The following is a 23,561-nucleotide window of genomic DNA, read 5'->3' on the forward strand; positions in this document are numbered from 1 at the left end:
GCATTTTATCAAAAGATTCTATTTGCATCTATAGAGATAATAATCTTTCCCACAAACCATTTTTATCAAAGGCTTCTATTTGCATTTATTGAAATAACCATGTTTTCTCATTAAGTAGTTAATATGTCAATTTGACTAGCAGATTTTCCAAATGCTAAATCATTCTTGCATTCCTAAGCTAAGCCCAACTTGTTGGCAAATAGTGGTTTTATTTTCCCCTTATATATTATAAAGGTACATAAACCCAATATAAACTACGGAGTATGTGAGGGAAGGGGACAGGGAGCAATGGGAGGGAGGAATGGAAATAATCATCTAATCCTTTTCTGTTGGAGCACTAAGGATTGAATCCAGGGCTTTGTGCTTGGTAGACCAGCATTCCTACTGGTGAGTGATGTTTGCAGTCCTTTTGCTTTTTGGTGCTTTTTCAGATAGGATCACATTTTTCCCCCCAGGCCAGTCTGGCAACCTTGGTCTTCCTACTTTTGTTTCCCAATTATCTGGGATTACAGAAGTGCACTATCCCCTATCCCCCAACACAACAAATTTTATATCTGTCTTTTATGGGCAATTTTTGTCCCTTTATATTTATTATGACTATTGGCACATTTTGATTTATATTTGCTATTTGGGTTAACAATAGTTATTCTGAATTCTCTATGCTTTTAAAATACATTATCCTGTTGAATTGAAACCCCTTTGTACAATTACTTCATGATAATTTATTATTTTCAAAATAAAAGATCTGTTTTCTATTGAATTGATTATGCTTTTTCTATTCTCACTAATCTATTAAAATTTTACCATGTAAACTTCATTTCTAAGATTAATCAGTTTCTCCACTTTTCTTTTTCTAACTTCTTCATTTTAATAGACTACTTTTTAGAGAGCATTTTTAGGTTTATAAAACAAATGAGCAGAAAGCACAGAGATCCTATAAGACCATGGTCCCCCATACATATATGTAAAGCCTCCTAATTGTTTTGAATAATTTTTCTTCATAGATGGCATCCATCTAAACAACCAGCTTTTACACCAGCTCTTATTCACAACCTGATTTCACAGTATCTTCTAAAATCTCTTGGATGTATTTTTCCCAATTAAAAAGAAATTTAGATACAGCTAACATAAACCTCATCATCTTTACTTAAAGTGTCCAGTGGAGTCTGATTAAATATGTTCATAATGTCATAGAGTCATAACTCTCATATACCTCCAGAACTCTTTTTCATCTTGTACAAACAGAAAATCTATCCACATCAAGCACCAACTTTCCATTTCTCTCTGCCCTGGTGACCTCTGGTGACCAATTACCATCCTACAGTCAGTCTCTATGATTTTTCTATTTAAGTGCCTCCAATAAGTGCAGTCTTGCAACATCTTTTTGCAACTGGCTTATTTTAATTCAGTTTAGTGTCCTCCGTGTTTAAACAGTAGCATATGTCAGGATTTCCTTCCTTTTTAAGGCTGACTATAAGCCTTTGTATGTAGATCCATATTGTACTTATTCATTAATCCACCCGTGGATACTTAGGTTGTTTCCATCTGTTAACTCGTGTGAATTATGTGTGTCTGTGAACATGGTTGTACAAATAGCTCGCGAGCCTTTCAGTTCTTTTTATTGCTGACTCACAAAGGGAATAGCTTCAACATATGGTAATTTGATTTTTTTAATATAACAATGCTGCTTTTTTCAGTACCATTTTATATTCCCACTCTCAAAGCAGAAGAGTCTCGTCTCAATATCTTCACTAACACTTATTTTGCATGTGATATGTGTGTGTGTGTGTGTGTGTGTGTGTGCATGCATGCACATGTGCACACACACGTTCAGGAACTGAAGCTTCAACTCAGGGTCTGAGTACTGTCACTTAGCCTTTTCTCTTTAGGCTGGTGCTCTACCACTTGAGCCACAGCTTCACTTTCAGCTTTTTGCTGGTTAATTGGAGGTAAGAGTCTAATGGATTTTCCCGTCCATGCTGGCTTTGAACTTCAACCTCAGCTCTCAGCCTCCTGACTAGTCCATGAGTGTGTGGTGGGGTTTTAAATAGAAGTTATCCTAATATCTGTGAGGAATAATCCTACTATGATTATGATTTGTATTTCTTTGATAATTAGTGAAGTTAAACACATTTTCATATTCCTGCTAGCCATCTGTATGTCTTCTTTGGAGAAATGTATATTCAAGTTCTTTACAAATTCCAAAACCATATTGTTTAGAGGTTATTACTGAGTTTAAAGACTTCACTATATGTTCTGGGTAACAACATCATTTCAGATAGATGATTTATGTAGATTTCTCACATCTTCTGATTGCCTAGGGACTCTGTTGTTATCTTTGGATGAGCAAGTTTCTTAGCTTTTACAAAGTCAAGTTTCTCTACTTTTTATTTGGTTGCCTAGAACTTTGGCGTCATTGCCCAACTCAATGTCATGATGATTTTGCTCTATGTTTTCTTCAAAGAAGTTAATACTTTAGATCTTACACTTAGGTTTTTGATTCATTTTAAGTTGATTTTTGTATATAATGACAGATATGGTAAAAGGCAAAAGATTTAGATGATCTGAAGAGAAACTAGACAGATACGGCTCCAACTTCATTCCCAGTAAACTTAAAACAAATATATTGAATGGTCTTGATGTCCTTGTCAAAAACTATCTGAGAAGAATGGGTGAGAATGATGGGGGTACCACTGATCAAGACATACTGTATTCATCAGCTGCTTTATTAAATGGCAACTCCTTAGAACAACTATTTAAAGATAATAAGATATTCTTAAAAATAATCATTTGATCACAGGTGATATCTCTACTATCCTCTTTTTTTTTTTTTTTTTTTTGGTCATGGGGCTTGAACTCTGGGCCTGGACGCTGTCCCTCAGCTCTCCAGCTTAAGGTGAGCGCTCTACCACTTGAGCTATAGCGCCATTTCCTCTACTATCCTCTTATTTGTTTGTTTGTTATGTTTTTGAAATAGGGTCTCACTATGTAGCCCAGGCTGGTCCCACACCCATGAGAGCCCAACTTCTGGAATTCTGGGATCACAGGAGAGCATTACCATGCCTGGCTTTCTACCCTCTTCTTAAGCAAACGAAGACCTCAGAATTCTCTGGTTTTCATCTCCTCTTCTAATCCCTCATGTATCTGCCTGGACTTTATTTCCACTGTGCATTTTTCCGCCCAAGATTAATCATTTTTACTACCATTCCTGTTTTTGTTGAATACAATCCATGTATGTTTATGTACATGTCTGCCAATTTCTTTGTTCATTATTTCTTCTTGTATCCCATTACTTCCTTCTAATTCCAATTTCTTTCTTTCTACATTATTTAGTACTTCATTCAGTGATGTGCCCTTTCAAGCTGTGTAGAAAGGAACTTTATCTTTCATTCACTCAGAGAAGAAGGAGCTGCTAAGTTGAATATTCATCTCTTAAGATGTTGTTGTGGTTATTATTGTTGCTGGTGGTGTTGTCCCATTTTCCTCTAGGTTTGGCCATTACCCTTGGGAGTCTGTTCTACTTCCACTGTAGGTCACTGGGTGTTCAAACATACCAGAAACAATTCATATGCCATAGTAACTATCTTCTATTCTATGGTTCTTAAGATTTTCTGTCTAATTTGATCCTTGGGAGAATTAAATCAGTTGATGCAGATAAAGAATGGCCATATCTTATCCCTTATCCCTTGATAAGGGTCTGAATTTTGAATGGATGGTGGGTACTAGTAAACTGTCGTTAATTGACTGAACATTGGACCCAGGTTTTTAAAGCAGGTCCTATGTGCCATGTGTGTTCATTTCTACTGGCTCCCCCCCCCCAACTTTCCCCCTGCACTCCATTTGTAGAGTACTCTTAGCACCCTGCTTGTTCTTCACAGGAAACATGAGGCAGCTTGCTTTGCTTTTTTGTTTTTCTTTCCTCTCGTGTCTGCTATTGTGAGTGCCTAACAAGGTTAATAGGCTGCTGCTGTTAAGTATTATCATTTGGGCTGTAATTATCACGTGTGGCTAATCGTGCACATGCTGAGAAGCTGGGAGCTGTGCTATTTCTAACTGGAGGGGACATCTTAATGATAGCTTTTGACAAGGACCATTATATGTGTGTATATATACACACGTGTACACAATGCAGCAACACATTGGAGCACGAGGCATAGCGAAGATGAAGATGGAGAGGGGAATGTGCCCGTAGAAGCTGACTTTTTGTTTTAACAAAGCATGTGTATCTACCTTTCCCTTGTTAACCTCATTGCTGAGGCAAAGAGGGTGGCTGAGACTCGAGCTGTTACATCATAACTGAATTGCTTTTTCATCAGAACAAAGCCGATAGATAATCAGATGCTTCTAACTCCTTTTTGTTTTGTTTTGCTTTTCCTAGACCAGAGTCTCACTATGTAGTTCAAGCTAGGCAACCTAGCCAGTCCTTGAACTCATGATCCACTTGCATCAGCCTGAGTGCTGGGATTATAGGTCTGTGCCACCATACCCAGCTAAATGGATCTAATACTTATTGATAACATTTCCAAAAGCATTTCAGATGGCTACCAGACACCATAAACTACTTTTTCTCCTAGGCAATCATCCATATACAGAACCTGAGGACTATCCTTGCCCAACAGATTTGTAGACTAGTCTATTATCATCTTAATAACAATGACAACAACATAGCTGAACACTGACTGCATGAACTAAATGAGATATTACCCTGAAAGGGACTGGAATGAGGGCACTTTGTTAGTTGGTATGGACTAAGATCAGTTAGTACCGCTGCCTCATTTAACTATTGTTTATGAATAGGCTTTATGAGCTAGTTTTAATAATTTTCAAATAGCCCACCTATATGATTCCAAACAACACTTTATAGACATTTTCACCACGACAATAGATAGATTGACACACACAGATAGATAGATAGATAGATAGATAGATAGATAGATAGATAGATAGATAGATAGGTAGATGTAGGTAAGTATGTAGGTAGGTAGGTACATAGATACATAGATGCATAGATCTACTTCTCTATATTAGGTAAGGAATAGATGCCTTAGATTTTTCATGGATGGATGTGAATTAGGGAGTACCATGGAAGGTATCCTCAACTATCCTTCCCAACATGAATCCAGAAGAATAATACCAATCCTGAAATGTTCTAACATTTGTCTTTAAGTGTGTTTCTAAGCCAGGTGCTGGTGGCTCACACCTGTAATCCTAGCTATTCAGAGGCTGAATTCTGAGGATCAGGTTTGAAGCCAGCCTGGCATGAAAGTGAGACTCTTATCTCCAGTAAACTACCAAAAAAGCCAGAAGTGGAGATCTAACTCAAGTGGTAGAATACTAGCCTTGAACACACTAGCATGCACACACATACACACACACAAGGGTATTTCTAACCGTGGAGGCCCCTCTCTATAGCTAAGACTCCTAGGTGGTTTTTCTAAATCCATTTAACCCAGCTGATTTTCTCCAGAACAGGCAAGCTTATTTTTCCCCTTATTTTAGAACTTCAATTCCCAAATACACATTAATGGAGACTCAGCCATCACCTTGAAGCTTTACTTTTGTTTGGTATCTCATATACATAACATCTATCCACCCATTTTAGAAATGATTAGCATTGCTAGTCATTCCTAAACATCATTTGGCATGCATTTCATTAACTGTGGTTCAATATTTTATAGTTTTTAAGATTAAATTTGCATATGATAAAATGCACAAAGCTTAGTAACATCCAACAAGTAGTTACAAACACATTCTTTCCTTTGTCCCACACTCCAATCAAGAGATAGACCATTTCCTTCACCCAAGAACATTCCCTCACATCCTGTCCAGTATGTCCTGGCACCCACATCACTCCTCTGTTTTTAACCCAATATTAATTAGTTCTGCTTGTTGTAGAACTTCATATCAACACAATCACATAATAGGCACTCAGTAAGGTTTGAAACATTATGTAGTTGAAAACCTGAGTTCAATTTTTCTTCTTTTTATTGACTAAGAGTATGTCTTTATATGTTTACTGTTCTATGGATTGGAACATCTGCCTTTACAATGAACAAAGCTTCTATGAATGCTCTTGTACATGGTGTGAATGTAATAGCTTGATTCTTAGTACGTGTTGAATTGTATAAGACACATCTAGGCCTCAAGTACCAGCATTTCACAGAGACAAGAAAACTTTTGTCTTCACTGCTGGGTTTGTGGTTTAATTAATAGCCTTACAACAGCATTGTTTTCTAATAACTTTTGGTTGAAGAAAGTACAGTATGTCAATTAGGGTTTGGTCAAATTGCAACACTGTGTCGATGGCCAGTCTTGATGCCACCTGATGCCATTTAAACCCATTAAACCCATTTCCAAATTGGGACTTGCTTTCTTCTTCTGAAGTTTTAAATATTCATTCCAAGAATTTCCTCTTTGGCATATTTTATTCTAGATAGAATTTTAGAAACACACAATGGAACCAACCTCAACATCATAGCTTTTATGTGTATTGTCACTGTCCACAAACTACATAGTTTGAAATGAAATCCATTTCATAGATAAAGAAACTGAGATCAAGAGAGTTTTAGAAACTGACAGCTTTATCAACAGCAGAACTTGAATTCACACATCCGTTTGACAGTCTCAGTTTCTCACCATTCCGTTGTACTTCCCTATTTTGGCTGCTACCACTCAGCACACAAAGGACAGACTCCCACCTTGAACTTGAAAAGGCCCTATCTGTGTGATCTTCATCATTCTCTGAATCTCTACCTCTTTCCTACAATATCATTCAGACCTTGGCAAGTCATAGGAGATTAGGAAAAGCTCTAAAGGGGAAGTTGTCAGTTCAGATCTTAATAAATATGGGGCTATTGTGAAAAACAATGCTGCATTTAGCAAGAGGCTCACTTATTTTTGCCTTCTAAATAGCTCTCACCTGGCTTTGAGCAATGACACAGAACATGGGTTAAATACCTAATCAATTCTATTACCCAAGGTAATAACTTGCATTGATGGCTTTAATAGTTTACCTAACAAAATATTGACATCCAACAGACACTATGGTCTAGAGAAAAGTGCGGGACAAAAACAATTAGGACCTTAAGTTCAGTTGTAGGAGCTGACCCTTTCCTTTCACTTACCTGACTCTTCCTGGCTTGATTATTTCAATCATACTACACTGTATTCATGTATCCATCCTTCTCACAATAAGATATTGGGGCCTATGGTTCACAGGCCTCTGCCTCTTCCATTCTACTCCCTGTCATTCACATTCATCATAAGCTAGAAATTAACATGTGTCAGACTCTCTTGCAGCTAGCATTCTAGCTACAAATTACGTCCCTCGGACTAGCGGTATTTGCATGAAGTCTAAAAGGCAGAAGAGAAACAGCCACTATCTCTCTGCCTTTAGTTTCAAGCATTTTTTTAATGATACGCAAAAGTTGAGCTAGTTTACATTCAATGGTCAGTTTCCAACTATCTAGGCTAAGAGGCTTGTTAAGGCAGTTGGTATCAGCAGTTAGCTGATGGTGCCTTCCTGATCCCTGGTTTACAGTATGGGGACTATCTTGAGCTCTTCTTTCTAGGGTCACCATTTCACCTGGTAAAATTTTCCTTTGTTGCCGTAGATCTGGTTCCTTCACCACCATAACCATGAAATATTTCTTGTGTGCTCATTATGTGTTAGGCACTCTGCTATACCCTTTATATAAGTCCTTTTGCTTAAACCCCAAGATCTGGCTCAACAGTAGAGCTGGAAATTCCATCCCAGATCTACCTCCCTCCAAAAGGAGGGAGGACAAATGTCAAATTGAGGGCCCAGAACAAATGATCAGATTTTAATTGTTCATACATACTGTGTTTCTGAAGTGACATCACTACTTCCTCTTAAACGACACAGATGCACAGGCCAGTCTATTTCATGTCAAGATGCAGCTAGCTATCAGAGAAACCTTCCTTCTAATTAAATAGAAAACCATTAAGAACCCCAGAGGTATTGCTTTGTGAAAACGTGCCTAAGCCATACCAAGACCATTTTTACTAGAAAAATTAAAGAATTAAGATGAAAGCAGGCATGGCTTTCAACTTGCCTCTGGAGGGACTAGAGCTGGGCCAGCAGACACGCACACACACATGCACTTACCAGGAGCTCGGTTGACAGCGAGGTTTCGGAAATGGCTGCCTTTGATCATTTCCACAGATAATCGGCCCGTTGTGGCATTGTAAGACAGCCCCACCAAGAGCTCTGGCGCCCCTCCATGAGACAGGGACTGCGTGGATGAAGCACTATCACTGTGAGAAACCGCAGATGGGCTGAGCGAAGACTCTCCACTCTGGAGGGGAAGAACACAAAGAATCCATTGGCCCATGCCACATTCCTCTCTTAGAGAGAAAGCCGATATTATGTTTGGTGAAATTGTGACCCAATCTCGATGACTGCCAAAGATTACTAATGGGCACTCGGTGTGAATGACAATGTACTGCAGAATACAGCCATGGGTGAGAGCCCTGCATTATTAGCTGACATATTTATTCCAAGAGCTGTCTCCATTCAATACTTTCTCTCTCAAGACAATCAGACAAAGATGTGATTACTAGTGTAAATCAAATCTCCTCGGATCCATGGAGAGCTCATAATAAATTTAATACATTCTGAAATTCCCTCTTGTGTGATTTGTGCCTGAGTGTTTCTATGGAGCCCATCCACTCCAGGCTCGAGTTTTGTTTCGGTTCTCTGCACCCTTTTAATGAATGTGGCAAAACAGGAGGCATTTTGTCTCAGCAATCAAAGGAATGACCTCTAGACATGGATCAGCACAGAACATTTGCCCCAAGTTCTCCTTCTCAAGGTTATTAGGTAAATGCCAGATGCTAAATGTTGTCTCCTGAGGAAATCAATTGCATTAAAAATGAGCACTTTCTCAACCATTTTCCTAAAGGAGCCAACACAGAAAAAGCTGTATATTTCAGTGACCCAGCAAGCAACAGGTGAATACAGGAGAGAGCTCATGCTTGCTGTCATATTTATTCGTGGATATGCTTCTACTGAGTACCGCCTTTTGCACCAGGAACAGGGGCAGGAAAACAAACCAGAAGGGGGTGCTGATTCTTACTGAGTGGTGCTGTGCACATTAAGCTACCCAGTCTCCCCAACATACCTCCCCCACCACAAGCAAGAACAATGGGCTTTGCTTAAACCTTTCTTTTTACTATCTGAAAAAAGTTCCTAAAATGTCTTATCAGGAAGCCAGCAAATAAAGGCTATAAAAGACACCACTAGATGCAGTGTCTGCCATCTGAAATCCTCGCTACTTGAGAGGAAGGCAGCAGGGGATGGCGGTGCGGGGTGAGCCTGGCATAAAGATTCATGAAATTCCTTCTCAACTGATTGCTGGGCATGGTAGTACACACCTATCATCCCAGTGGCAAAGGGAAGCACAAATAGAATCATAGTCCAGGCCAGTCCAAGCATAAAGCAAGACCCTATCTTGAAAATAAACAGCACCAAAAGGGTTCATCAGAATGGCTCAAGGAGTAGTGCTTGCTTAGCCAACATGAGGCCCCGAATTCAAACCGCAGTACCACATAAAAGGGGAGGGAGGGTATCAAATATTCTGGACGTTGATAGAGGCAGTGTCTTTCTAATCAAATCATGGACATCTCTTCAGGACCAGAAACTAGAACACATCTTTAAATTATGGGACTAGGTGGGACTGACGTGTGACAAGGCTCTGCTGTTTCGAAGATGAACTCCTTTCTTCCTTCTAGGGGAGGGTTACCCCCACCATTGTACTTCTATAGACTCTTCTGGGGTGGCACCTGTCACTGAACTGCCTGTCTAACCCATTGAATTCTGAATCTGTATCCAGTTCTTGTACCCTGGTGCATAGGCACTGTGGCTTATAAACCTCCCAGTCCTAAGTGCATAGCCTCATTTTGGGCATATAATGGTGCTCAACAATAGCTGATGAATAGAAGAAATGCTACCTTCAATGTCTCATCACACTGGCCCCTTCATTCCCTTCAATCTATGTCCCCTCCACAATGCCCAGGATCTGGGGGTAAGAAATGTGGGTGTGCCTAGTCCTAAGCTTTACAGTGTCGCACTTTTTAAAATTTCCCATGGCTTCTATCTGCCATGATTTCAGACATACTTCTGCCAGAGCTTAAGAAAAAGAGGGATCTGAATATAGATGAGACATGACCTGGATGCAAAGGCAGAGCAGGCAGGCTACCATCAGGAGGCGATTTCTGTAATCCAGTAAAGAACCAGGTGCTGGTTGTATTTGAACACTGAGCCAATAAGATATCAGCTGAAAAACAGAGAAGTCACAGATGAATTCTAAAAGTTTGGCCCTTGCCACCAGAAGGATGAACCTGTCTCTAGAGAAGTCATGGAAGATAGAAGCTGCGATAGACGCATCTTTAAGAATTCAGTGGGTGTCTTTCTGCTTCCTTTGTCCTTCCTCAAACAACATAAGCCCCTCTCCACCCGATGGCTACCAGGGCCACTTCCTCAACTTCTCAGCTGCTCCATGATACCAGTCTTGTCCCTTCCATTGCTTAATCTCTGTGTTGTACCACCTTGCCATCCCTTCTTCACAAACAGCAACCCCTCAGATCCTCTTTCCTCGACTACTGCAGTTTGCCCATTATCATCCATCTCCACCAGGAATGTTGGAGGTTAGCTGCTTGATTTATTTCTATGTCCACTTGGCCTTTATGGTACTTTTGAATGGAAGACTGACTGGCAATAACTTCATCTTTGCATGTGGTTTGATGAAAGGTGATCCTCACCCTAAGTGACGTTAAGCCTAGGGCAAGAGTGGGACTGCTGCCCATCATGTAGACAAAATAGCTCTAGTGCCTCTCCTTAAAACACAGGAGCAAAGCTGGGTGCTGGGGGCTCACAGCTGTGATCCTAGCTACTCAGGGGGCTGAGATCTGAGGATCACAGATCGATGCCAGCTCAGGCAGGAAAGTCTGAGACTCTGATCTCCAATTAACCATTAAAAAAGCTGGAAACAGAGTTGTGGCTCAAGTGGTAGGGTGCTCACCTTGAGCACAAAGTGCTCAGGCCCTGAGTTCAAGCCCAGAACAAGTACACATAAATAAATAAAAATAACTACATAATTACAAGTCAATCAATCAATCTGGGGCAAGTAGAAGAATGAAGTACATAGGTAGAGTCTGACCCTAATAATGGAAGGTCTCAGAAGTGGATGGAGTTCAGTGCTGCTGTTGTAGGCTGCTCCTGCTCATTTGGTAGGGGCTGTGCCTTGAAAGCCCTATCTCTGAGAGTCACCATCATGGTGTTGGGGATGGGAGAGGTAGGACTACTTTTCTACTATCTTGAAAATACAACATCTCTCAGGTTCCTCCAAGTCTTCTACCATACTGCTGCTGTCATATTTTTTAAAATGGACAATCAGTAATCCTAGCTGTTCAGGAAGCTAAGATCTGAGGATCACAGTTCAGTGTCAGCCTCTGCAGGTAATTGCATGAGATTCTTATCTCCAATGAACAAAAATCAGAAGCAGCTCAAGTGGTAGTACACTTTGAGCAGAAAGCTAAGGGACAATGCCCAAGCTTTACATTCCATCCCCAGTACTTGCATTTTAAAAAAGGCAACAGATAGGGAATACATCTATCAAATAATCAAGAAGAAAGGCACGAAAGACTCATTGTACCATGAAGTACAAATCATGGCTTATAAGAATGAGGAGAGCCAAATGGAAAATTAAATTAAGGTATCTGGATCCACGCGCTGAACGTACTAAATCATGGGCTGACAACCCCAGGTCTTCGAATATACCTCATCATTAACAGCACCTTTTAACATACTCACACTTAGATTACTTCTTGGCTCCAGAACCAAAGTCACTTTCATTTCTCCTTCTTGGTGCAAGTGGCTGAGATAGAACAGCTTCTCTCCCATCATTCTCTCTCGGGTCATCTTCCGAGCAGCATAGAGGCGGAAGCGGACAGCACAGGCAGCCACGTCTCTGGGCTCCAGCTTGGCAAAGGTGATCTTCTCCTTGAAGACAGGGTTGGGTCCTCTCTGTATGCTCGTCCTGCCCCTCTGTTTCTTACTCGGCAGCAACACAACATGAACTTGCCAGGAGTTGACACCACTTCGGTCCTTATCTGGGAGGCCCTGTGCTCTCACAATGGTTACTGTGAGCTTCTGGGTCACAGCTCTATATTCAAAGATGACATCAAGGTCACCACACTTCGAGATGGGCTCCAAGATCCTGGATGGCACCTGCAGACTGGACCCATCCTGCTCCTGTTGCAGGCAGAGAAAACGATTAGGAATAGAAATGATGATACCTAATTGCATTCTGGCAAGTCGGTGCCCACTGGTGCATCTTCAGAACCCATGCTTTCTGACTGACTGCCAGTACATAACCTTCTATATTAGGCAGGTCTGCATACTGATCTTTCTCCATCAGATTGTGAATTCTTGGAGGGCACAGTACCTGACATATGGCGAGACTTCAGAAAGGGTTTTGGAATGAATAAATAAAGCTCTTGTATTTTGGAAAGTGTTTTCATACATACAAACTAATAAAAGGCACAACTGCCCACTAACACTGAAACCAACTGAGATATTGGGTCTAAATTAAGTCAACCATGCAACTGAGCACCAGGTGACTTTTCCTTGAGTCCCTAGAAGAAATGTTTAAGCCTGGGGCAGTTCTCTGCAGACCACAACCTCCTACAGACAAAATGAAAACCATGGACAAGTGATGTTCCAGTGTATTTTCAAATCTTTCTGGGAGAAAAAGAGCTGAGCTTTCCAAACTTCACTGTGGACCCGAATGAATCATTCATGGATGATGATTTGCTACCTCTTGGGAGGGTCCTGGATTCTATATTTCTAAGATGCTTTCAAGGAATGTTGACCTTGGGTCACATTTTTGAAAAGCAAGGATTAAGGATGGCCACACTAGAAAGAGAATAGCTAGACTGAAATCTTAACCATACCACCAGCTAGCTTTTGGAGCCCTGGCCAAAACCCAGCTTCTGTATCATCTAGCTGCAATGTTCACATTAATACATATCTACCTGTGATGTTGTAATAGGTGTGAAAGTAACTGCTTCAGACTGCACATTATTTCCATCAGTGGCCTGAGGCCACTTCCAAACACGCTCCCCTCCCTTTATATTGATCATGGACTTTAGTTCACTTGTATTCTCCAAGAAATGCCCTCACTGGGGAAATTGAGATGAACTGCATTTACTATAGTGAAGCACCCCATCAAAAATTTACAAATCAAGGCGAGATTCCTGCCTGTAACTGACAGGTCTCAGACTCACTCTTTTCATTAGTTCTTATTTGCATAATTGAGCACAGGACTTTGTTAATTCAGAGATCACTTCACAAATTATAATAAATTGCCTCAAGATGTACTTGGTTGGCCAGTGCAACCATCTCACCAAGACCAAGGGGAAACATGCAAGCAAATGGAAGTAAACATTCTTAAGAAACCCAGGTCTACCATTTACTAGTTCTCTGACATTGGACAAATTATCTAATCCTTTCCACATTCTGTTTTTCTCAATAGTAAAGTGGCAGTGATACCTACTCCACAGAAATGATGTGAAAAGTAAAAGATTTGACATACACTAGACACCTTCCCTTTTAATGCCCTTCCCTTTTAAGATTCAAATTAGCCTGCCAAGAAAAATTCAGATTTCTTGTAAAATAAGAAAGCTCCTTCTATCCTTTCCTCTGAGCATGCAATCATGTATGAGCATTGCTATTCAGAGGTTCTTAGATTCAAGTGATAAAAGTGGTTGCTATGACAACTTCTGAATACAACTGACTAGTGTAGATATAATATTAGAAGCAAGTCTCTAAGGAGTTAGACCAACTCAAAAATCAAGTCAGAATCTTCTCTCCAACTCCTTTATCTCTTTTTAAAATTCACATCTCTTTCAGCCTATTGCTTGCCTACCTATGAATAATAATAGCAGACATCTATGAAGCTGTTCCTTAGGTCAGGTACCATGTTACGTCCATTCCAGTCTACAAAAACCAGCTATTACACATACCATATCGTCTTGGCCTCATGTCTGGTACCATCTTCTCTTATAGGCACAGCTTGTCTGTTCTAAGTAACTACAGCCTGACACAACCCAATAACTTCTTACTTCCTGCTCATAAAAATATAATCGCCAACTGGCATCATGGCCTGTTGATTACAGGACTCAGAAAGCCATAGAACCCTGCTTACCACCATGTATATAAAATTCAGAGAGTGCCATAAAGTTTTCTCCCATTGGGAAGATGTCAAGAAATTGGATTACATAACATTTTTGCATGTGGGACACAAGCAAGTTCTCGTGTGGAGTGATGGTCATCTCCATGGTAGATGCTTCAAGTGGATCATCCTTCCTCTCTCCCCCTCCTTCTGCACTCTTGTTCTCTGAGATTACACTCTTCCATAGAGTAGGTAACAAAGGACTTTCCTTGGGCTCTGCCTTACTGGATAACCCAGCTAAGAAGCACCATCATTTTTTCCCTTCCCCCTCACATTTTTTTTTTTTTGGCAGAACTAGGGTTTCAAATCAGGGCTAAACCTTTGATAGGGAGGTATTCTACCAATTGAACCATTCCACCAGCCAAGCAATATCATCTTCCAAAATACTTACATCAACCTAGTGAAGAAACTTTAATTCATTTCATGCAAAAGGAAAGTAAACCTAAGAAAAGCTAAATAATGAACATCCTCTCTCCTTGTAAGCCAATGATTCGTGCCTAACCAGGAGTCTTCAAGTGTCATATTCTGACAGTCTGAATGAAATGCAGGATCCTCAAAATCCCAGATCTTATGGGGAGCCATAAGGTCTTCCTTCTTCTCCCCAAATCTTTTACCATAGGTACTTATATGTATATCGGGAGTATTAGATGAAGAAGAAAGAAGAGGAATGATGATAGAACGTAGAAACTACACCACTATCGATTTCATAGTCTTTTAGATTTCTGCTCTTAATACTGGGTAAGAGTTCCTAGTTGTTGTTGTTTTCACCAACTTCAATGCCAAGGTTAAAAATGTCCTAATTAGCAAGGATCTCACCATATGTCTACTAGGCTATCTTCAGTAAATGTGCTCACTCTATCTGCTGGTGTCTGGAGAATCCTGGGCAGAGTTCTGTCCTAAGAACTCTGAATAAACCACAGTTCCAGGCTATAAAGCAGCTTCTGGAATGAGCCAGTCCAAGTTGTGGCCCAAGAAAAGTGGGGTTTTGCAGCCTTTTCCTGGGCTGAATTTATTTTCAGAGCAATTAATTATTTCAACACACATTGCCTATCAGCAGGTAACTAAAGGAGTACCCTCATGTGGGTACTGTTAATACCTCTAATCCGTTTGACCTTCCTGCAAGGTAAAAATCTCTTCATTCTTATCCCCATTTGGCAGATTTTAATTAACTTCTCAAGGCCAACCAATTAATCAGTGGAAAGTAGAGATGAAAAGTGGGACACCTGTCTCCGTGTGCGCTGGGAATCGCCAGACACCCTCCCATTGTCTTCCCTGCCAAGCCCTAGGTCTGCAGGAAGAGGTACGTGGCCTTTGCCAGCAGAAAAAACAGTCCTGGAAAATCCATCAGCATAGCAGGGAGTCATACCCCATGCCGGGTTTTCATCAGAGAAAAAATAAATGATTCTGTGAGCACTAATATCCTGGGTTGTTTTATTTTCTTTTCCCTTGAAGGTAGAACTACTTGCATCAAATTGTCAAAATCCATGTAGGTTTAAAGATTTTCTATCAAACTGAAAAGCCTTTCTGTTTTAGTAAGATAGTGTTGATGTCACCATGTGGCCTAAAGTAAACAGACCCACAATCTGTTCCAGATACCAGATACACGGGGGAAGACAAGGTTCTTAACACAGCTAAGAGGCAAATAAATCAATGCTTAAAAGGCAAGCTAAGCCTGCAGAGCAGGCCGTTACGGGAACTGCCTCCAATTTGGATTTGAAGTTCTCCTGTAGAAGCACCAAATTACAGTTTTGTCTCAAAATAGATAGGAGGTTGAATGGAGCACACAGAGATGTCTGGGTATTTTTGGAGTCTGAGAACATTTAGTCCCCTGAACACAATCTTCTATTAAAGCACTGGAGGCAGGTAAACTGGCAGAGGGTGGAGGGAAGGAGAATGAGGTGGAGAGGCCTTTCTAAGCCTAATGGCACAATTACCAAGGAGATACATTTTCAGTAGGCAAGTGGACAGCTCTGCTTTGTTTTTCTGGTAGGGGAGCCCAAAAGAGTATTTTTAAATATGACATGGGGCCTGACACAACTCTAAACAATAAAGCAATGAAGAAACTCTCTCTCTCTCTCTCTCTCTCTCTCTCTCTCTCTCTCTCTCTCTCTCTCTCTCTCTCTCTCTCTCTCTCTCTCTCTCTCTCTCTTTACTTTTTTTATTTTTTATTTTTGGGTCAGGTCGTGGGGCCTGAACTCTGGGCCTGGGCACTGTCCCTCAGCTCTTCAGCTCAAGGCTAGCGCTCTACCACTTGAGCCACAGCACCACTTCTGGCTTTTTTCTTTTTGCTTATGTGGTACTGAGGAATCGAACCCAGGGCCTCAGGCATGCAAGGCAAGCACTCTACCACTGAGCCACCTTCCCAGACCCTTACTTTTTTTTTTATAGCAGAATTTGGACTGGAACTCAAGGCCTTACACTCTTGGCTTGTTTGGCTCCAAGGCTTAGAGCTCTACCACTAGGAGATTAAGACTTGTGAACTCACCTTCTCTGGCTGATTTTCATCCCCATGATCCTAAGATCTCAGCCTCCCTGAATAACTAGGATTACAGACATGAGCCCAGCCCTCTCTTTCTTTTTAACAAAGGTGATAAGATTGATGGCTTTGGGAACTTGTAGAGGAAAGACTGCTTTTAACAAGCTACAAACCATAGATCCATACCCTAGTTCTGGCTTTCAACAGAAACAGCACACAGAAGCACACACGCTAGCCCATGCCCTTCCCCATGCCCTGCCAGAATATCCTAAAGCCCTGGAACATGATTTCGTGCGGTGTTGTTGTATTTCCCTGAGTATTTCATGGGTCTGTGTGACCACTCTGGTCCTCCTAAGAGTTTCAGCCCACTTGCTCTCTTAGGCTTATGCTAATCAAGTCTATTCACCTCTATCTCCACAATTGATATCACTTCAAAGTTTTGTATACTTATATGACTTATTTCATCAAACAGAATTTCAGATTAGTCATTAAGCACCAGAATTCAGCACTTGGAATGTCATGGGATCATTACAGGAAGAATGGATCCAATGAAGAATAATCAACATGTTGATACAATCAATCCTTATCATGGTCCCTGGAGTCTCTACTGCCATTATCACCTACACTCTTATCTTTGGAAGGTCAGACATAATATAGACCAGCTTTAGTGAGAAGAGAATCTTGATATATTACAAAAAGCATCATCAATGGCCAGGAGGTCATTACAGATTAATGCTATCAGTTAAACCTTCAATTTGATTCATAGCTAACAAATACATTAAAAATGCAAAATCCTTATTATAATACATGTAGACTTTCTTTAGTAGGCCATTGCCTTTTAGTTAAACTCTCAAATGATTTTTCTTTTAATCACAACTCAAGATGTGGGGTAGATCTGGGCACTGGTGGCTCACATTTGTAATCTTAGCTACTCAAAAGGTTTGAAACCAGCCCAGAAAGAAAAGTCCATGTGACTCATATCTCCAATTAACCACTAAAAAGCTGGAAATGGAGCTGTGGCTCAATTAGTGAACAGTGCCTAGGCTCTGAGTTCAAGCCCCAGTATCAGCACAGAAAAAAAAAAGTGGAGTAAATAAAACAGACAATGACCTCCACTTCCCATGAAGGAAACATACCAGCCTTATGAAAGAATCAAAAGGTCTTTTATATAAAAATAAGCCTGTAAGGGTCCATTCTGTCATCATTCTTCATTTCTTTTCCTAGCATTCCCTGCCCACCCCCCTTATAAGCATAAGAGCTTTGATCATACCAACAAAAATTTAGTTCAAGTAAAAGAGGGGAGTAAAAGTAAAAGTAAAAGTTCAAGTAAAAGATGCTTTCTTGGTGGGGATAGATGGAAGGGAAGGAGACGAGATGGGTACACGCTATTAAAGCAAAGAAAACAAAATCTTGCCTCTGGACTCCACACAGAGGAGCTGTCTGTGGCGTAGGAATCCTCGAAGCCCCGGTTGATAAAGGTGGTTTCCACCTCCAAGCTGCCATTGGTAGACTGTCGATGGAGGCTTCGAGCCACACTGGTATCTTGGTGAGAGGATCCATGGGCTCTAATCTCCCCACTCTTGCGTGGGGACTGCGAGGGAGTAGAGATGGGGTGATCTTCATAAGATATTATCTCAGAATAACTCAGTTGGTTGGCACCATCCAAGTCTAAATTGGCAACAAGAAAACCATTGCAGATACATTACGTTTTTTTTCTTTGTTGTTGTTTTTATTTTTTAATAAGGTTTTTATTGTGAAAATACTGTATCGAGGGGTTACAGTTACATGAGCAAGGTAATGAGTACATTTCTTATCCAGCATTGTTGCCTCCTCCTTTGTTTTTCCCCTACTATCCCTGCCCTCCCACCTCCACAACTACATTCCCCTCTACCCGCCTCCCTGCCTAAATTGTAAAGTTCATTTTTCAACATAGTGTCTTGTACATCTCATTGTTATAACGGGTCAACCTGTATCCCTATTTAAACATTTGGTTTTTTCCCTTCCCCTCCCCAAATTATACTGACATCAAATACAGTGAAAACAGGGGTTACTCCATGGGGAGGAACATACAAAGCAACAAAAAAAATCACATGGTACCTTATAAATATGTTAGAAACAATAGCAAGCAAGAAAAAAACACTTGTGTCCCTATCTTGAGGTTCACTTTGCTTAACTTCATCTTATCTGGTCATATGTACATAGCTTTTGACCTTTTCTACTTGTCCCAGATATATACTACCCCAGTTAGAATGGCTATAATCAAGAACTCTAATAATAACAGATGCTGGAAGGGATGTGGACAGAAGGGAACCCTACTGCATTGTTGGAGGGAGTGTAAATTTGTTCAACCTCTCTGCAAAGCAGTATGGTGGTTCCTCAAAAGACTACATAGAGCTCTCCTATGACCCAGCAATACCATATTTGGGCATTTACCAAATGATCACAAACAAGATTATACTAAAGCTACCAGCACAACTATGTTTATTGCAGCATTATTTACCATAGCTAAGATCTGGAACCAACCCAGATGCCCCTCAGTAGATGAATGGATCAAGAAAATGTGATATGTGTGTGTGTGTGTGTGTGTGTGTGTGTGTGTGTGTGTATGTATATATACATATATATATTATATATATATATATTATATATATATATATATATATGGAATTCTATGCCTCCATCAGAAAGAATGACATCGCCCCATTTGTTAGGACTTGGAAAGACTTGGAAAAAATTATATTAAGTGAAGTAAGCCAGGCCCAAAGAAACATAGGTCCCATGCGTTATGTTTTTATGCCTATTTTTTTTTACCTAGCAAAACTGAGCAACTGCAACCACAATGACTAAGAGTACAGAAACAAAACCCCCATGAATAATACCTGCAGAAACAATTCTACCCATGGTCAGTATAATCAAAAAGACAGTTAGCTCATCATGTAGTATATAAGTAGGCTTAATGCTTCTTAATAATATGACTTAAAATGGATATATTTTAAAAGAATAAAATAACATTAGCATTCTGTTTGAGCTGATAACCACAAGATGTCTACAAAGCAAATACAGTAATCTAAGGTGGATACCACAGGTCTCCTGACTCTTATCTGACTCTCTGCTCTTCCTTCTCTCTTCCACACTCACTATATTACCCTCTGCTCAAGATCCTCAGTGGAAGCCAAGTGTTGGTGGCACATGCCTGTAATTCCAGAGGACTGGGATTTCCAGGCTATCCTGGGTTACAGGATGTGATTCTATCTTTACAAAAAGGAAACTGACAAAGATTTCAATGTCCTCTCAGTTTAAAAAAAAAAAAGGTTCTCTAATAGAGCCATTGGATTGAATGCTGGACTTGAATTCAGATGATCGTGGTTTAAATTCTATCTCTACCTTAAGAATCTGAACAATAATCATACTCTTGGAACCTTTATTTCTTTGTAAAAAAAAAAAACAATGATATGCAGCCATCAGAAGGTCATTGCACAAACATGAGTATTATCTATCCCTGCCTCCTTCCTTTCCCTCGTCCTTCCCTCCATCCCCACCTCTAATTCTGTTTATCCCATGCCTCTTATCTAGGTGGCCCTCAGACAATATCCATCTCCCAGGTTTCTACCCACACACCCAAAGAACAGCTAAGATGTCTTCCCTGTTTGGCCCTTAGTCACTTCAGGCAGTCCCCATCCAAGGATAGGAGAGTATTAGAGATTCATATAGACTGACTGAGTGGATGGCAAAGTAGTGTATGATAAATTCAGCTCTTAAGTAATCATTCATGGTATTAATTATTTCCTCCATTAGACTTGCAGGCTCAGCTTCAACATATGCTTCTGGAAGGCACTAAGTACAGGTCTATGACCTCGTCTTCATCTGCTGTAGCTTCCCACTGAACCTTTGAATAGCTTTAAGCTGTAGACAGGTTACCAAATATTTCAAGCATCCAGGTGTGCAGCAACATGGAATGTTGGTGACAGGGTTAACCATCGAGTACAAGATGCATACACAGGAAAAAATGCACTTATAATATATAGCATCATCTGTGCAGTATATCACCTGTGCAGTATATAGCATCACTTGTGCAATATATACTTGTGCAGACCACAGAAAAACATTTTCAGGCACACGTGATCCTTGGACACAACCTTAGTAGACTACTCATTTGAGATTTTGCACACACACACACACACACACACACACACACACACACACACACACACACACACACACACACACACACACACCAAGCCATTGAAAACAATCCCCTTATCTGCTTTGTTATTCTTATTTAGTTCAATCTTCCTGGAAATATTTTTACTGGACACCACAAAATTTTTACATTCACATTTCCAGTTATTTGGCAAATACACGTTTAAAAGGCCACAGAAAATGACAGAATGAGGAAAAGTTCCACTTGCAAAAACCTACAACACGAAGCAGAATTTTCTTCTAAGTCTCTAATTAGCACACCCATTCCTCAAATCATGAACAGTAAAATGTCCTATTAAACAGTGGGTCATCTATCAACGTGGGTAGTGCCCAGCAGGGTTTCAGCACAAAATCTAACTTTGCCAAGAAATTACACCCATAAAATTGTCTTGAGGCTTTAACTCCTATGGTGATAATACCTAGATCAGTAATAAGAGAAATTTCAACAGCTACTTTAAGCCATGAAACATTATTCATAGCTGAAAAACAGAAGTACTATATTAATGGAACAAACCATTTTCTGTGACAGGCAGGTAATGAATGAATTAGGTAGGCAACCTGGATTATCAGTTGCAAGGATGGGGTTTCAAAAGAAAAAGGTGATTTGACTTTCCCTCTAGCAGTTTACCTATGCCTTTAGATGAATAAGATAGTGCTCTTAAACACATATCTACAAGTAATGGCCTCTTGTCAGAGAAATGTATCCTGGCTTCTTAGAAATTACAGGTCATAATTCTGTCACATCAACTGCATTTAGTTGCTCAGAGAAATTCTTCAACTTGTTTAGCTTATAGTACACTTCAATGAAAAGAGGCCTTTCTATCAAATCACTTCCTTATCCCTACTCTTAATCCTCAAGGACCACCAACCAGCATGTGTAAAGATTTCTTTCTACTTTTTATGAGTCATCTTAGCTGGGCCAGAAGTGTCAAGTACACAATTAAACACTAACAGGACTTGATGAGGAAGCATTTTGTAATTAGAGTTGTTACTCAGTGGGCTTCAAGGAGATTTTTCATATGTATGTTTTCATATAGATATACACGTATATCTATCTATCTATCTATCTATCTATCTATCTATCTATCTATCTATCTATCTAGATCATAGATCTAGATAGATAGATATATATATACTGGTTCTATTTCTCTGGTTGAACCATGATTAAAATATCATTTGAAGTAAAACTAAGTTCAGATTCTAGGGATAACTGTACTGAAACTTTGAACTCGGGACCTCATGCTTGCCAGACAAGTTGTCTACCACTTGAGCTCCACCCCTACCTCCAGCCCTTTTATCTTTAGCTGTGTTTCTGTGTCTTATGCTTTTTGCCCAGGTGGGCCTCAAACTATAATTCTCCTACCTGCATCTCCTGTGTAGCTGGATTACTTGTGTGTCAATATGCCTGGCTTGGTTTTTAAGTCTTCGTAACATTTTTTTTCCTGGGATGGCCTCAAATTCTGATGCTATTTCTTCCTTCCAAGGAGCTGGAATTATAGGACTGAACCACTGTGCCCAGATAAGCTGTTTTTTCATTTACCAAGAAAATAAATACCTACGATTTATGAATCATCTTAAGGATTACTACTTAGAAATTACTTCTGAAAAAATAAAAATAAAAAAGCTCTATGAGTAGACTTGTCGACCTTTCACCCCACGGACCTGGTACTCACCCTGCAATTCAGCTTACACCAAACTCACTACAACTTTACCAGGAATGCAGATACATAGACAAGTTTAATAATACTAAGTCACATTCACAGGACAAAAGAGCCCCATGCCTAGGACATTTTTTAAATAACATCACCAACGACTTTAGAATGCAATCACTAAAAGTAAAACATGGGACAACCTGCTGAGTACTGATGGCTCATGCCTGAATCTTAGCGACTCAGAAGCCTGAGATCTGAGGATCTCAATTCAAAGTCATCCTGGACAGAAAAGTCCATGGGACTCTTATGTCCAATTAACCAGCAGAAAGGGAGAAGGGAAGGCATAGCTCAAGTAACCACTAGCCTTGAGTGAAAAAGCTAAGGAAGAGAGCGTAGGCCTTGAGTTCAACAGTACACTTGTAGTTCATTCATGATTCAGATTTTTCTTGGATTTAGCCTCTTAATTTCAGTTTTCAACACTTGGGTTGTATTTAAAAGTGGCAGAATTACAATTAAACCATCTTTTTTTAAAACAGAAAAACCAGTAGTTATAGTAGAATGAAATAGCTAATGGACAACAGTCCAAAAATAAATAAATAAAGCTTCTCTAGGATTGATTTATAATCTTTTCATTATGCTTTGCTGCTGAACTAAACCTACAGATATTAAGATAAACAAAAGGACATGACAGGGGGAAAATATCAAGCAATAAAAATGACATTAATATTTCCATGCTGTTTGGCAGCTTAAAATTTAATCTGAAAATCCTACTGGTTTTCTACAAAACTTACAGGTAATCTGTTCAATGTTATAGATTCTTCCCTCTGTCCAGTAGAGAAAAACATTTTTACCTTCTCTAAAACTATCTGTCAAAAATTCAGAATTGCCAGTTAGGACAAGAGATAAGTTATTGCTACTTCCAGGAAGGGTGAGGGCGGGGTGGTTGCCACAGCCCTAAGAACCTCAGCCATTTGTGTA

General features: G+C 40.0%; 1 protein-coding gene across 5 annotated transcripts in view; it reads right to left on the reverse strand.

The window, feature by feature from the left end:
* The window catches only part of Syt16 (synaptotagmin 16), a 224,587-nt gene that overhangs the window by 9,356 nt on the left and 191,670 nt on the right, over nucleotides 1-23,561 (reverse strand). For 3 of the 5 annotated variants that reach the window (XM_070032147.1, XM_070032156.1, XM_070032130.1), the window contains 4 exons: nucleotides 18,146-18,399; nucleotides 11,834-12,274; nucleotides 10,191-10,298; nucleotides 8,129-8,318 (listed from right to left, as the gene is read on the reverse strand). In XM_070032147.1, coding sequence (XP_069888248.1) covers nucleotides 8,129-8,318; nucleotides 10,191-10,298; nucleotides 11,834-12,274; nucleotides 18,146-18,399 — 993 coding nt within the window. The remainder of the gene's footprint in view (nucleotides 1-8,128; nucleotides 8,319-10,190; nucleotides 10,299-11,833; nucleotides 12,275-18,145; nucleotides 18,400-23,561) is intronic. The other 2 variants (XM_070032165.1, XM_070032140.1) reach the window with 1 other exon arrangement.

This window comes from Dipodomys merriami, unplaced genomic scaffold (assembly GCF_024711535.1).
Source record: "Dipodomys merriami isolate MVZ:Mamm:240054 unplaced genomic scaffold, mDipMer1.0.p SCAF_1, whole genome shotgun sequence".
Lineage (NCBI taxonomy): Eukaryota > Metazoa > Chordata > Mammalia > Rodentia > Heteromyidae > Dipodomys > Dipodomys merriami.